Source organism: Hirundo rustica, chromosome 10 (genome assembly GCF_015227805.2).
Source record: "Hirundo rustica isolate bHirRus1 chromosome 10, bHirRus1.pri.v3, whole genome shotgun sequence".
Classification (NCBI taxonomy): Eukaryota; Metazoa; Chordata; class Aves; order Passeriformes; family Hirundinidae; genus Hirundo; species Hirundo rustica.
Window position 1 is genome coordinate 22367921 of NC_053459.1, and position 14834 is coordinate 22382754.

The following is a 14834-nucleotide window of genomic DNA, read 5'->3' on the forward strand; positions in this document are numbered from 1 at the left end:
GGTAATGGAAAGCATTAGGCAGCTTCAACAAAAGGCATCACTGTCCGTATTGCCTGTAATTAGATAGCAGAGTATAAAACTCACTGCATGGCTGGCTTAGGATCAATTCAAATCCCATGATGCCAAAATTATTCCTCAATATCCTCCAGCACATTGCCTGCAATCTGATTACTTCCACACGAGTGCTGTCCTTCCAGCTGCTGGAGCTGGCGGGTCCCAGGAACAGGCAAGGTGAATATTAAACACCCTGGGAGGATGGGGAGTGCTGAGCTGTCTCCCACCTTGCTCTGAGAGCAGCAACGTGGATGAGGCCCAGTGGTAAAATCAAAATGAAGATCCCTCACATAGCCAAGAGAAAAGGAGGAGACACCCTGCACTGTTAAATGACCTCGCACTCACAGAGGCCTCGGAGGCTTTGGCACCTTCACCAGCAGGAGAAATAAATCAACCCAGCACAAAGCTCTGAGGGCTCTGGCACAAGATAATAAACAGGGTTTCTTCCCTAATGTGAGTAGGGCAGGGCACCAGAGGCCGTGGAGAAGGAGATGCATTTCTTAATTGAATTTTTTAATGAAATATGTAGCAAAGCTTCCCATCCCTAATGCTAAGGATTGGGGAAGGGGCAAAGTGACACACTGCCAGCACTGTGCCTTGACAGGAAAAACAGGCTGTGACCAAGAAGCAAATATTGTACCTGATCAGCAGCACCCCTTCTGATCTGTGGGATAGGTAAAAGTGACTCTGGTCTGCTTTTGTGCTGTGCTCACTCCATTAATCTACACCCAAAAGCTGGGTTATCACCAGCATTTCAGGTGGTGGGAGGTGCAGAGCCAAGTGCTCCTGTGGGAGGGCATGAGGAGTCAAAAAACCTGCCTAAAATTGGGAGGATTCAGCAGAACAGACCCAGCTGTACACAAAAGAGAGGGGATTTTGCAGGAGAAGCCTTCTCAGAAGATGGGCTGTGTTGAGTGGTGGGGGAAAATGAGGGGAAAATATTATGAAGAGCAAGCACTGCCCCCAAACAGGGCTGAAGATAAAACAGCGTATGGCTGGAGAACAACACTGCCTCAATACAAGCCACATTTCTCTCAATTTTCTGAACTAAACCACTTTTCTATTGCAGAAAGCCACGATCTGTGGATTAAAGAAGTGTCCCCTAACAGAGCTGGCTCGTTGTGAAGCTGCCCTGGAGCCCAGCTCTACACCCCACTCCTGCAGACAGCACTCATATTTTCAAAAGGAAGCTTAGACCATGACATCATCCTGAAGGAAAATAAAAAAGTCGAGAAGCAAAAGACCTGAAAATGTTAAAAATACCTCACTTATTTGCTAAACTTTGCAAACAGGCTTGGTGATCTCCATATGTAATTCCAGGCAGCTAAAGCAAATATCTTGATTTCCCACAAAATGCAGTAAAAAAATTCTCAGAATAGCCTATTTTATATATGTATACACAATATGTATTTTGTATATGTATACAAGCACTTTGTTAGCTTAAAAATTGTGGGATAATCCATACTTGTGAACATCTAGGAAGCTAACTTTTATTTTAAAACAAATAAATTTTCTAATTATTACTTTAAAAGCCTATTTTGTCACGCTCAAGAAACAAAATAAAGCTCTGATTTTTCCACTTTATGCATTTGTAATCTGACACTTTATAATTGATAACTAGATGAGAGACACCAGAAACAGATACACAACATTTAATCTCTTAATGTCACACAAAAATAAAAAAGCAGGGTGTTGTCATATGGCAGGAGACAGCTCTGCTATTTAAAACCTGATGCTTATCATGCTTGATGAGCTAAAAAATAATAGAAGATTTGATGATTTTACAGAGCCACCAAAAATTGTTCCCTTTTTCGGCATCTTTGGGAAGGAACGTGACTTATGTGAAGGTGTGGCCTGTCAGGGCATTCTCCCGGTTCCCAGAGAGGTTTGGGAGCAGGGGTCTGGGGGTTTAAGAGCAGGGATTTGGGAGCAGGGGTTTGGGGATTTGGAAGAAGGGGTTTGGGAGCAGGGATTTGGGAGCAGAGGTTTGGGGGTTTGGGAGCAGGGGTTTGGGGGTTTGGGAGCAGGGGTTTGGGAGCAGGGCATTTGGGGATTTGGAAGCAGGGGTTTGGGGGTTTGGGGATTTGGGAGCAGAGGTTTGGGAGTTTGGGAGAAGGGGTTTGGGGGATTGGGAGCAGGGGTCTGGGAGTTTAGGAGCAGGGGTTTGGGAGTTTGGAAGAAGGGGTTTAGGGGTTTAGGAGCAGGGGTTTGGGAGCAGGGCTGTACGTACGCTGCTCGCAGCTCTCCCCCAGCCAGCCCGGGAGGCAGCGACACGAGCCCAGCACATGGTCACAGCCAGCAGCATTCTTGCACTTGCACACCTGGTGGCAGTCAATCCCAAAGAATCCATCTGGACAAGCTGGAAATGCAAAACATTCCTTTTCAGCACAGCATTCCTTCCTGCTTCTTTTTTTAACCTGCATGAACTTCATCTCGTCTTTTCACTGATGCTTAAGGACCAAAGTTGCATCAAGGGTTAAGCCTGCCCAGTTCTGCTATGTGCATCTCGGAAAAATGTGACCCTTTTACACAATCAACAGGTTTCTGCACAGGAAAACAGGGCTGAGAATATTGAAAAGCCACAAAACAAGTGAGAGAATGGAGCTGGGTTCACATAAGCTGTTCCTTGTGCCTCTGTAGTGGACAGAGGAAATAATTCAACATAATACAAGACTCCAGGGGCATCCCTGCTGACCTCCCTCCTTTTGGAAATGCAAAACCTCTGCTCCCATTTATTGTCCTGACACTTTTCTGAAGGTTCTTTAACAGTGAAGCGAAGCCACAGTGGTGCAGTTCAGTGCTGAAATGAAAAACTGGCAAATGAATGGTAGAGAAAACCAAGACAAATTAAACGTAGCAAAACAACCCCAGGGTTCCGAAGGAGCTCTGCACCTACATCTGGAACTGAACCTGGACTAAGGAAGAGCAGCCCTATGGATTCAATTTATATCTGCACCAGTGCTGACAGCAGTGAAAATAAAGATCAGTGCTTGTCAGTGGCCACATCATACCCCAAATGCTGCACTGCAGGAACACTAAGGCTGTTATGCAGAGTTTAGAAATACATTCTCTATGTAGCCTTAATTTAACCTCTGTGTGTGTGTTTAGACTTTATAAGTGCATATATTATGTCACACAGTTCAGTATATTGTGTTACACTGAATAATAACCAATCCATAGATACATAACTGTACAGCATTCTTTTCATAGAACCCCCAAATCAACCTTAGGAGTGATGGTGCTCATGAAATAAGCAGTAGTTCAGTAAAACTTATCTCTTTGTCCTCCTTGTTCAATACCAACTTATATTTAAAATCCAATCCTCACACTTACCATGAAATCAGAATGACTGGATTCCCAAGAGAATCCCTCAATGGTTATCATCATCTACACTGACCAACAACCTCACACACTAATTCACAGCTCTCTGCCAGGTCAGAGTAGCACTGGTGTCATCAAAGAATGGTTTAGGTCCTTGCCTGTTTAGCTGGAATTGCATTATATGCCCAGCCCTGCAGCAGTGGGCGAACACAGAAACATCTTTTCTGGAGAAGATGATACTTAGGTTGTCTGCGCTCAAACGGGTCACAAAGGACTCACAGAACCCCCTTTGCTGGAGCCCTGCCCTTGCAGAGCCCAGGACTGCAGAGGCATTGACTGCTGCTTCAGTTCAGGAACAGCCAGCACTCCCTGTGTCCCTCTGGCACTGCCTGCACAAGCACATAACATTCCCCACTCAGACAGGGAAACCGGCTGGTGGCACTGCTAGCAGCACCCACCAAAAATGATTCATTTTCCTTTGGTAATGCGAGACCTTGGGAAGAAACAGACATTATTTCATCAGTGTTCTGCTTGTATCACTTGCTGCTTTCAACAAAATTCAAAGGAAGCCTTTCCTAGATTGCTCTCTCAGACTGAAATAATTTCTTTGTAGAATATTTTGTTTTCAGCCTGATCTGTAATCGTTACCTACTCTGCAACTGAAACAGTTTTGCTGCTTTTGAAACTCCTTTGAAAGCGTCACAAGATTCACAAGGTTCATTTTCACAAAGCACTGAGCAGGGCTGAAAGATGGAGCAGGCACGTACCACCTTCAGAAATGTCTAATTTTCTTTCAGAGAGTGTCTTGATAGCTTTATTCTTCCCCATCATTATTATATGTGACCACGGCACAACTGCAGAGGCAGCAGTACCACTGAGTGGTACCAGATGAAAAGCAGCTGATCAAAGGTGACTCAGGGCACAGCAGAACTGAGATGCTGATGGACAGACCAAAGTGCTTTGAAGGGTGTGAGGTCTTTTGTCAGCATCCTGTGGCTCGGAGCACAGAAGTTCAGTCAGCTCCTTAATAATTCACAGCAAGGTCTCATGAAACAGCAGCCCTGGAGCAAAAGTGTCTCCTGCTATGGGTGAGCTTGGAAACTGTCCCGTGCTGGGGGTGATGGTGATGATGATGATGATGGTGTGGCTTTGGCTGTTATCTGTAGTACTAACATAATAGACTGAGACTCAGCAAGGACTAAGAATACATTAACAATTCTAATAAATATTAATAAGAGATTATTAAATTTGTGGCAAATAAGCTTGGAAATGGTCACTGAAGTGGTGCCTTGCAACATGGGCTAGTACCCAAAACTATGAAGCCTTCATTCATACTGAGGGCAGCAAATTAATGAAAAGAAACAGCAGCTTCCCACCAAAATGGGAAGAAACTTACCCCAAATGAAAACCACAAATCTGAAGGCAAATTTTGGTATTTCTGCAGTCTCAGCTGGAATCCAGATCCCAGGCTGCCACAATGCAAAATACCAAAAGCAACGACTGCAGGTTCAAACACCCTCACTGTACAGGGGGGTGATATTAATTATTAATCTCATTCAAAATCAGATTTTTCAAGGGTTCGTCTTCTCTTAGGACTCTGAACTCAGAAGGCTGCAAAAGCCTCAGTTTCAACATTTCTGTGATGATGGTGAAATCCTTCCCAGCCACGGGCTGAGGCATCAGCAGCATGTTTGAAGTCCAAGGCGACTCTGCAGCGCCAGGGCCCGATGTGAATTCCTGCCTGCAAGGCACAGAGCCTGGCCAACGTGGGTGGATTGCCAAGAGGACGGCAAAAAGCACATCCCTGCCAGAAGGAAACCCTGCCAGTCTCCCAGCCACTCCAAACAGAAGCGCTACAGCTCCGCCGAGAGAAGGTGCCAAGAAGGTTCTACCAAGGGCAAACCACCCACATGTTTTCCTCCCTCGGCGTCTTTTGGAAACTGCCAAAGCATTCTGGTTAAAATTTCCAAGGTTAAGAGGCAACCCAGGTCAGCTGGGAGCAAACGCTCTGCCCTCCTGAGAGAAAACACGCGGAAAACGATGTTCGACAAAGCGCTAAATTCACTCTCCCCTCCACAGTCTTCTTCCAGGAATCAGAGAAAGATAAAAAATGTCCAACAGACTGATTTGGAAGATGAGGTTTGTCCTTTTTTTCTTCCACCAATAGAATAACCCAGTCTTCTCCTCACACCTGTCCTGATATTTAGCCTCTTTGTTCCCATTGTAATTTCTGCTGGAATGAAGAGATTTACACAACAACATAGATAACTGCCTCGTGTTTTGTTTTTTTTCCCAATAAAAATACAATAATTCAAAAAGATAGTAGATTTAGGAAAACAGATTTCAGCTAAATTATATTAAAAAGAGAAATCGTGGCGATACCATGAATTACGAGGTGCAAGTTGCAGGAGAACCTTGGAAAGAATTTTTATTTTAGGATAGTAGTCCCCGGTGAGGGGAATGAGAGGGAACCAAGAAGAAGGAATATCAACTCCAACTGGTGGGTGCCTTGCCACATTTCTGGTCAGGCTGTGGAGCATCTTCCTTCCCATGAGAGGGCAGCAGCTGCCTGCGAGTGCTGCCACTTCCTTCCACCCTCGCTGCTGAAACTGGCTGATAAAGCTGCTTTCCATGCAAAATAGCTGTGACTTCAAGTAGCACAATTTGCAGAATCTTAAATCACCTACACTAAACTTTCACAGTGCCTGAATGGCCCTATGTTGTTTCCCTTGTATTTTTTATACATAAAATCTGCAAAATGATGCAGCACGACAGCAACCTCCTGTGATAATGCCACAGACTGACTCACCATAATGGAGCTAAAGAATCCAGTCCAACCTTTCCAACACTTTACCAAATGACTAGGTAATAGAAGATTGGATAGAATAGAATTGGATTTAAGTTGGAAATGAATCTGTTCTTAAAGAGTTCCATGGGGATGATGCACACATCCATGTTACTCTCAAAATTGCTTCAGGGAGGCACTAGAAACAAGCAAGCATAGGGCTGAACAAGCATCTCCCTGCTCAGTGCTCAAATAGTGGGGCTCTGAGTCTTCATGAAGACGTGATAGAGCAGAAGCCATAAGCACATATCTAATTTTAACCATGTGAAAACACGTGCCCAACATTTGGCACCCAGCGCGATGCTCCGCTGAGCTGGGAGGGGATTTCACATTTCGGTATCGGCTTCCGATAGAGTTCACTGGTTCATTTAGATCCAGCGCTGTCATTGCAAAACCTGCTCTCTGAATAAAAACCAAACCAAATTCTCCACCAATGCTAAAGGGACATGGGGCAGCAGCAGTACCTCTTTCACAAAAGGTTCCTGTCCAGCCCGCCGTGCAGGTGCAGGCTCCGCTGACGTGGTCGCAGGCGGCTCCGTTCTGGCACTGACAGCTGGACTCACAGCCCGGGCCAAAGCTCCCCTCGGGGCACCCTGCAGCACAGGAATCACAACCAGATGATGGGTTAATGTCAGAGCAGGTCAGGGATCAATGGGGAATTTTTTACATACATGGGAAATCTGATTATTTCCAAAATGATCGAGGGGTAAAGGTAATGGCTTAAAACTAAGATTTGAGTGTTCCCTTTGAGGTTCAGGTAAGTTGAGCTACATTTAGGATCTATTTTAGAAAAATTCCAGAGTGTTGAAAGACTAAATTCTGCACAGAAAACAAACATCTTCTATTGCAAAGCCTGAGACTTCACAGGTTCTGCATGATGACACTTTGCCCACTGGTCTGGAGTCACTTATGTGCACATCTCTGGGACTTCATCAGCTGGGAGGGGAGAAGCTCCTCTGCTTTCCTGCAAGTCCTCTTTCACCCAGAAAGCTGGAGAAAAGATGAAATGTGCTGGTTGCCTTCACAAAGCTCCAAATTGAATGCTGCACACTTTACTTTCATGCTCTGCTTCGAAAAAATCAAGTGAAAACATTACATCTGGGGGACAGATTAACAATTACATTTCCACAGCAGTTAATGTGAGGAGTTTTAAAAGATTTGCACGGTACTCGCCATCAGAAGAAAGAAAACATTTGAGAATGAAAATAATTTCTTCCAGGATTATAGGAAAATCAATTAAGAACAGGGCCAGTTGCCTAATTCATGTTGGATACTTTGGACAGGCTGAAACACAGAGATAGACTTGGCTAAATACAGTATTACAGGGCCTCTCCTTGTGTTTGAAGGTCTTGTGAACATCCCTCTAAATGAGTTATGGAGATTATTGCCAGATCTCTTCTAGAAGCCTATGATTTGAGCATTTACAGCAACAAAGTGATTTTCTGGCAATCTGGAAGGAATGAGATAGAACAGAAAAGGAGAGTCCTCAAAGCCAGCTCCATGTGTGGAATAGGGGGGTGGGTTTGGTGTTGTTTGTCTGTTTGTTGCCACGGGTGGGCAGTGATTGGAGCTGGCATCAATTCAGGTGGCTCCTGCAGCTCGGTGACTGCCAACTGTGTGTCTTACAGAGGAGTAGGGATGGGAGACAGGAGGAGAGCAAGGGACCTTAAGTATTTCTTTGCGTTCAAAGAGTCAAAAAAATGCGACGCAGTTTAAATGTGAGTATTTCAGAATCTATTTTTTCGCACTTAGAGGTGAAATCCCTTCCTCTTCCCAAAGCTGCACATCACTGTTTAACAAATAAATACACAGAAGTGCACTTGTGCCTTAAAAGCTTGATCCTTCTCCATGTTCCCTTTTCATCTGAGATTTCAGTCAGAGAATCTGTGCGAGGGAGAGGTGCAGTGCAGCAAGAGGTGCAGGACTCCCAGCAGAGCTCCCTTCAGGCCCACGGTGTTTAGCCCAGAGCTGAGGATTTTCAAGGTGACAGCAAAGGGTCAGAGCACTTCACAAATGATTTCACAGTCCACAGCACAGAGAACCTGCCCCTGCTCCACCAGGCACAGGCTGCTGTGATGCGTGTCAGGATCCAACCACCCCGACAGAGAACCTGAGCTCCTGCCAGGGGAAGGAGCCCAGCCTGCAGGGAGAGGGTAGGGAGCCCTTGGAAGCAGAGGAAATACCCAGGGATAGTGAAGATTTCACCTCCAAGGCAGCATAAAGTCATGGGAAGAACTGTGGTTTTCATAATCTTGCACACACACAAACACACACACACATATATACGTGCAATTTTAAACATATATATATATATACATCCACACACAAATGAGGGTAAAAAGCAGACTAAACAGAACAGAAAGCCCACAGAAGGAACTTTAGGGACTGCCAGATGTTTTGTCAGTGGCGATGGCTTCACTGATTCCCTTCCCAGCGAGCATTACAAGCAGCTATTTGGCCACTCTCTCTCTGCAGAGATGCTATTTTGAGAGAGATCAAGAGTGGAAGAGAAGCAGAGCTGGCAGCTCCTTCTCTGGGAGCTGGTCCTCCCCACACACTGTCCTTCCATTCCCTCTGTGCCAACAGCAACAAGGGCTGCAAGATCAACTTTCCAGGCTTTCTTGTCTTAGGTCACCGTTCCAGATTAATTGTTTTGACATTTCTGTGTGACACCAGCAGTTAATCCTGCCCACGCTACTGAGACTCTGGTAGCTACATCTGTGCTACTGTAAGATTGTTAAACTAGTAGATAAAATGTTTATTTTATTTAACGACATCAATATAATCAATAATAATAGAAACAGCAGCTTAACTATGCAACTTACAGCCACAAGATGAAGTGGATTCCAAATGCTTGCATGAAATGAGAAAGAAAATAGGCACATTAATTGGAAAAAAAAAAAAAATCAAGTTGTATTAAATACAGAGATATTGCTTCTGTCTCAAGAAGCTCCTGAATGAGAAATTGATGATACCTGGGGAGACATATGAGGAATTGACTATGAGCCTGTTTTCATATGCTTGAAGCATCTCCTACTGACCTCAGCTAGAGGTGAATGTTAAGGGGAGGGTCAGGGGCCTCTGCTAAGACCAGTGCACATTTTTGTTATTAATAAATACAGGACTCCAAAAAATTCCTGGTTTTTCTTCTGTTATGTACACGTGAAGCATTTCTATATGCCTGACCTGAAACAGAGATTTCCGAAGGATAAGTGCTGCCCTAAAACTGAATAAATAAAACCAATATGGAAACTCTTATTCCACAACCCAAATATACATCAATCCTATCCCTCTCAGGAGATCCTAACATTAAAAATAGCTGCTGGGTCTCCAAAACAAGGCTGAAAGTACCTTTTCTGGAAATCAGATTATGGAAAGCATCTAACCGCGGCGAAACGCGAGAGCGCGGCGCCGGGCAGAGCCGGGGCGGAACAGCCTGGGAGCGTTTCCTGCGGGGAACGACCAGGAAAACACAACTTCCCAGAGCTGGGCTTTGGCAGTTCCAGGCAGGGGGTGGGGACACTTACTGAGCTGGCAGCGCTGCCCGGTGAATCCCGGCTGGCAGGAGCAGCCGCCGTCGCCGCCGTCGCAGGCGCAGGAGTTGGCGCAGCCCCGGCCCCAGCGGCCGCTGCTGCAGGCTGCCAAGGGAAACGGGGTCACATCCAGCACCACCCCCGAACCCCGCTGCACTTCTGCGTGAGAAGAATCTTTAGCACTCTCTACAACTCTCTGAAGGGTGGGTGTAGACAGCTGGGGTTGGTCTCTTTCTCCAGGCAGCACTGACAGAAGGAGAGGACGCGGCCTCAGGCCGCGTCAAGGGAAATATAGGTTGGACATCAGGAAAAAGTTTTTCATGGAAAGAGTGATTAAGTACTGGAATGGTCTGCCCAGGGAGATGGTGGAGTCACCATCCTTGGATGTGTTCAGAAAAAGACTGGATGTGGCACTCAATGCCATGATCCAGTTGAGGTGTTATGGCATGGGATGGACTTGATCTTGAAGGTCTCTTCCAACCTACACATTGATTCTGTGATTCTGTGAAAGAAGCACAGAAGCAGATCGTGGAAATAGAGATCTTTTTTGCTGGTCTGTTTCAGCTGGGCACAGGCAGGTATGATCCCAACCACATGGAAGTGATCATTTGTAGTCATGAAACTAATCATTTGTAAGCTGAGCTGAGGGAAATTCAGGTTAGATGTTAGGAAAAAGTTTTTTACTGAGAGAGTGATAAAGTACTGGAATCATCTGCCCAGGGAGGCGGTGGAGTCACCATCCCTGGGCGTGTTTAAAAAAAATACTGGAGGTGACATTAGGTGCCATGGTATTTAGTTGAGGTGTTAGGGCATGGATTGGACTCGATGATCTTAAAGGTCTCTTCCAACCTGGTGATTCCGTGAATCCACACCTATCAGTCACAAATCCATAATTTCAAGGAAATAAAATATCAGCTATGGACTCACTCAACGAAAATCAGCATAACCAGAATAGTTAATGGGTTTAACCAGACAGATTTGGGAGCACGCTCCATGTTTTTCCCAAAATACTGGGAAATGCAGCATGAACACAAAGGAATCTCACAATGTTTGTTAAAGCAATTTCCTGCTTTCATCCTAAAATCACATAGCACTGACACAATTACGGCAATGTACCACAGCATCTTCTTTCTTTCGAGTAAGGATGAAGATGAAAGTGCCAATTAGGGCAACAGAAACCTTATTTTGGAGCTGGGAATCAGTTTAATGCCCAGTCTGCAATGGCTGGAAGAGCTGCCTTACTGAGATACCACTGCAAAACAATTTTTCTCAGATCTTATGTTGAATAGAAAGAAAAGCTTTCCTTTGTTATGGTCTCTCAACTCTCTAGACAGCCCAGGGAGTTGTGAAAAGCCATCTGAGTGGCTCTACACACTACCAACTGGTTTGACTTTTAAAATATGCATATGGGTGGAAACTTCAGATTTTCCCAGCATTTTCTTCAGTACAGAGCCTGACAAGTCAGGTGCAAAACTTGCTGCTGTCAACACTGCCAATTAAATGATTTTATGTGCTCAAGATCAAGTTTAGAAAGAGGTTTGTCTTCTGTTGGCTTTTTGCAAGAGGCATCACAATGATTCAAGCAGAAGAGATGTGTCACAGGAAAAGGGAGGAATCAAGCAGGATGGCTTCACATTTATATGGCGCCATCCAAAAAGGGCAAATCTACTCTCTCACACAGCCACCAACATGGAGAGCGATGCTAAAGTCAACAGAAGGATGCTCTGCTCTTCTAGAGAACAGAATTTTTCACAGCATTTCTATTCCCTAGTTAAAAAGTGACCTTTAGACACACGACTCTACATGCCACTCACTTGTTGAATAAATCTCCCCCAAACAAAATGAGAAATGGAGAATTAATCTCAAAACTAATCTGCACTGAAAATGAAAAACAAAAATGTCTGTCAGTCAAAATGCTGACAGGACAGATGGTATTGGGCAAAGGGATCCATAGTGTTGAAATAAGAGCTTATATCAATACTTTGCACTTCATCAGCCATCTATTTCAATGCTTTGAACCTGGATAATTAAGGATTACAACCACCCAGGCTGTGCAAACCCACAAACACACCATTTCGGAAGCAGTAAGATTAGCAAAACTACATTAAAAAAAATGTAGTTTTGCTACATTTTGCTACATTACAAAACTGTAATAAACGAAGAGCAAACAGAGCTGGCTCCTCCACGTGCAGTCCCCAGGAGACCCCTGACTTACGGTGTTTGCAGTCGTGGCCAGTCCAGCCCGGGGGACAGGAGCACTCTCCAGTGACGTGGTGACACTGAGCACTGCTGCCACAGCTGCACAGCGCCAGGCAGCTCAGCCCGTAGCGCCCGTGGGGGCAGGCTGCAAGCAGAGACACCCTGTGACTTCACCCAGCTCACAGCCCAGCCACAGGCTCCTCTTCCCAAACAGACAGCGACAGCTCACCCCCTAAAACAGGCTTTAGCTGAACCCAGGAATCCAAATGGCGACACAGAAATAGCTGGGACTGGCACCCTGGTTGAGTCCTGGAAGTGGGAATAGCCTGAGTGCCTTTTGGGTACTCCTGTGCATCAGGCTGTTTCCTCAGGGGAGGAAAACCTTGCCCCAAAAGCCATTTTGTGACTAACAAGAATTAAAAATGTGCACCAAGCTGTCCTGAGAGCCTCTGTGCAGCTCAGCAGCCACACTCAAGCAGCCTTCCAACATCCAGAGGCTGAAGAGCAGCAGAGAACAGTTCCTTGAACATATTCCCATGGTCTCTGGCTGCAGGGATAGCACTGATACTGCTCCCTCATCTTCAGCATTATTTAATCTACATTTAAATTACCTACACCAAGGAGTGCTGCTGCAAACATAACTCAAGCATGATGCCATGCAGGCCAGCTGGTCACTCCCCTTGCCAAAGAGCCAGGGTTACACCACCAGTGTTGTGGCTGCTAAACACTGTATTTCCAGGTACAGCTTGCCATAAATTAGGTCTAATGATAACATCCATTTGGGATGCAGTTTAGCTGTTTATGTGCATTTATCTGCAATCTCCCTCCCACAAATAATGTCAAATCCAACCTGGGGAATTCCTGGAGATGAAGGGCACTTCATCTCAGATCAGCGTGTTTTATCTCACCAAAGAATGAGAAGGCAGAAATCAAACCATAACCTGAATTTTCAATCTTCTCGTGGGGGAGGCTGGGGAAAGGACTTACTGGCAGAGCAGGATGGCCCAGTGTAGCCAGGGGGACAGTCACAGGCTCCAGTCTCCCTGTTGCACTGTCCCCCGTTGGCACAGGGCTGGCAGGAGCTCTGGCAGTCTGGTCCCCACTGGCCATCTGGGCAATCTGGAGAAAAAGCACATGAGGTGTAACCAGGGCCATTTTCTGCTTCAGGATAGTTGTAGATTTCTGCTGTTACCCTGAAGAATTAAAAAACAGTTGTGAAACTGAGCTGGACTGTTATATCATCTCTACAGATCTACATCCCTGTCAGCCCTGCCACTGAACTGCAGCACACAAGAACACAGCTAAAGAGAGACCAAAGGCTCTCTCCCAGTTTCCATCACAGCTTGTCTGTTTACTGGTTTGGGAAACAGCAAAATTCTACTTCTTATCACGTCTTCCAAAGCCAGGCACTCCCTACCTTGGTCCAGCACCTCACACACCTTGCTCACACGCAGCACCAGTCTTCCCAGCTGGGCAAACACACTGTCCTGTCTTGGGATCACACGGGGCTCCTCCACAGCTGCACCTCTGCCTGCAGCCCATCCCAAAGCTGCCAGGCTGACAAGCTGGACAAAAAACCACAAAGTCATGGTTAGAAGCATTTTGAAGACATAAGAAGGAACCACGGCCACCAGTTTTAAACTGAGCTGTGCTGGTAGAAGCGATCGACTTAGAGTTAGTTTCTGAGCAACTGGTGGTCTGAGATTAACTGCAGCAGAGCCCTGCAAAATCTGCGCCTGAAGCTTTAAAAGCAACTGTTGTTACCTGGACAAATGTTATTTTAGGTAACTGGCCTCAGCCTTGTGCCCTGACCTTTCCAGGGAGACAGAGACAGCATTTGCCAGGCTCCAAATATCAGTCTGGTTTCAGTGGGGAGCTGCCACCTCGTATCAACAACAAACGTACCCGTTTATCTGCAACTTCTACATCTGAGCCTAAGATTCCTGAATAAGCCTTCCCATCCCGAGTGTATCTCCCAGGGAAACAGGCAGTGAGTACCTACACAAATGGCAGTTTTCTCCATGGAACCCAGCTGGACACGGATGTCTGCAGGCTCCTGTCTCAGGATCACAGGGAACATCAGGAGGACAGCTGCACCTCAGTTTGCAACCAGCCCCGTAAAACCCCGCGGTGCACTCTGGAAACAGAAGCAGACACAGAACACGTGTAAGAAAAAGGAAAAGTTAAGAGAAGTGAACAAAAATCAGAAAACATTTTGGCAGAAGCTTGCAGAGAATATATGATAATGTACATTTTAGAGGTGTTGTTAACAAAGTGACAATACTTAATAAATGCTTACATTTCAGAGGTTACTGCTTAAATACAGCCCAGAAACAGAGTGGCAGAATGCTCAAAGACTTATTCAATTAGAGTACTTGAGGATGTATTCAATTAAATACATGATAGAATTCTCTTGTATGTCCAAGTTCTGCTGCTCTCTGCCTTGGTGCACAGCCAGTGCTGGGCAAGGCATGCTCCCTGTCAGAGCTGAGCCCATTGCCAAGAATGATAAAAATATTAACTATTGTCATTATTGCTCTCCACCAAACTCACCAGAATTACTGCAATAAATGCAACACAGTCCTGCCTGGCCAGAGAAAAATCTGAAGGGAGAATCTTTATTGTGTTATTGCTGTCTGGAAAGGGCTACTGAGACATGCAAACATGAATGTGGGATGCAATTCTTTTTGAACTACCCCCAAAAACTACAAAGAGTAAGTGGAATTCAAAGAGCTGCAAATCTGGAGGAAAAGCAGCATTACTGAACCTGTTTTACAAATCACCCCACTGCCATAAAACGCAGCTTTTGCCACTTATTTACTGACTGTGTCAAAACAGCACAGAAATGAAAACTCACACGATCTTCATTATTTAAGGCTGTA

General features: G+C 45.4%; 1 protein-coding gene across 1 annotated transcript in view; it reads right to left on the minus strand.

The window, feature by feature from the left end:
• The window catches only part of LOC120757001 (multiple epidermal growth factor-like domains protein 6), a 187653-nt gene that overhangs the window by 27206 nt on the left and 145613 nt on the right, over positions 1–14834 (minus strand). Inside the window, exons 17-23 of the mRNA XM_058421901.1 lie at positions 13955–14089; positions 13392–13517; positions 12940–13071; positions 11969–12097; positions 9748–9858; positions 6685–6813; positions 2285–2413 (exon numbers count right to left, since the gene is read on the minus strand). Of these exons, the coding sequence (XP_058277884.1) occupies positions 2285–2413; positions 6685–6813; positions 9748–9858; positions 11969–12097; positions 12940–13071; positions 13392–13517; positions 13955–14089 (891 nt within the window). The remainder of the gene's footprint in view (positions 1–2284; positions 2414–6684; positions 6814–9747; positions 9859–11968; positions 12098–12939; positions 13072–13391; positions 13518–13954; positions 14090–14834) is intronic.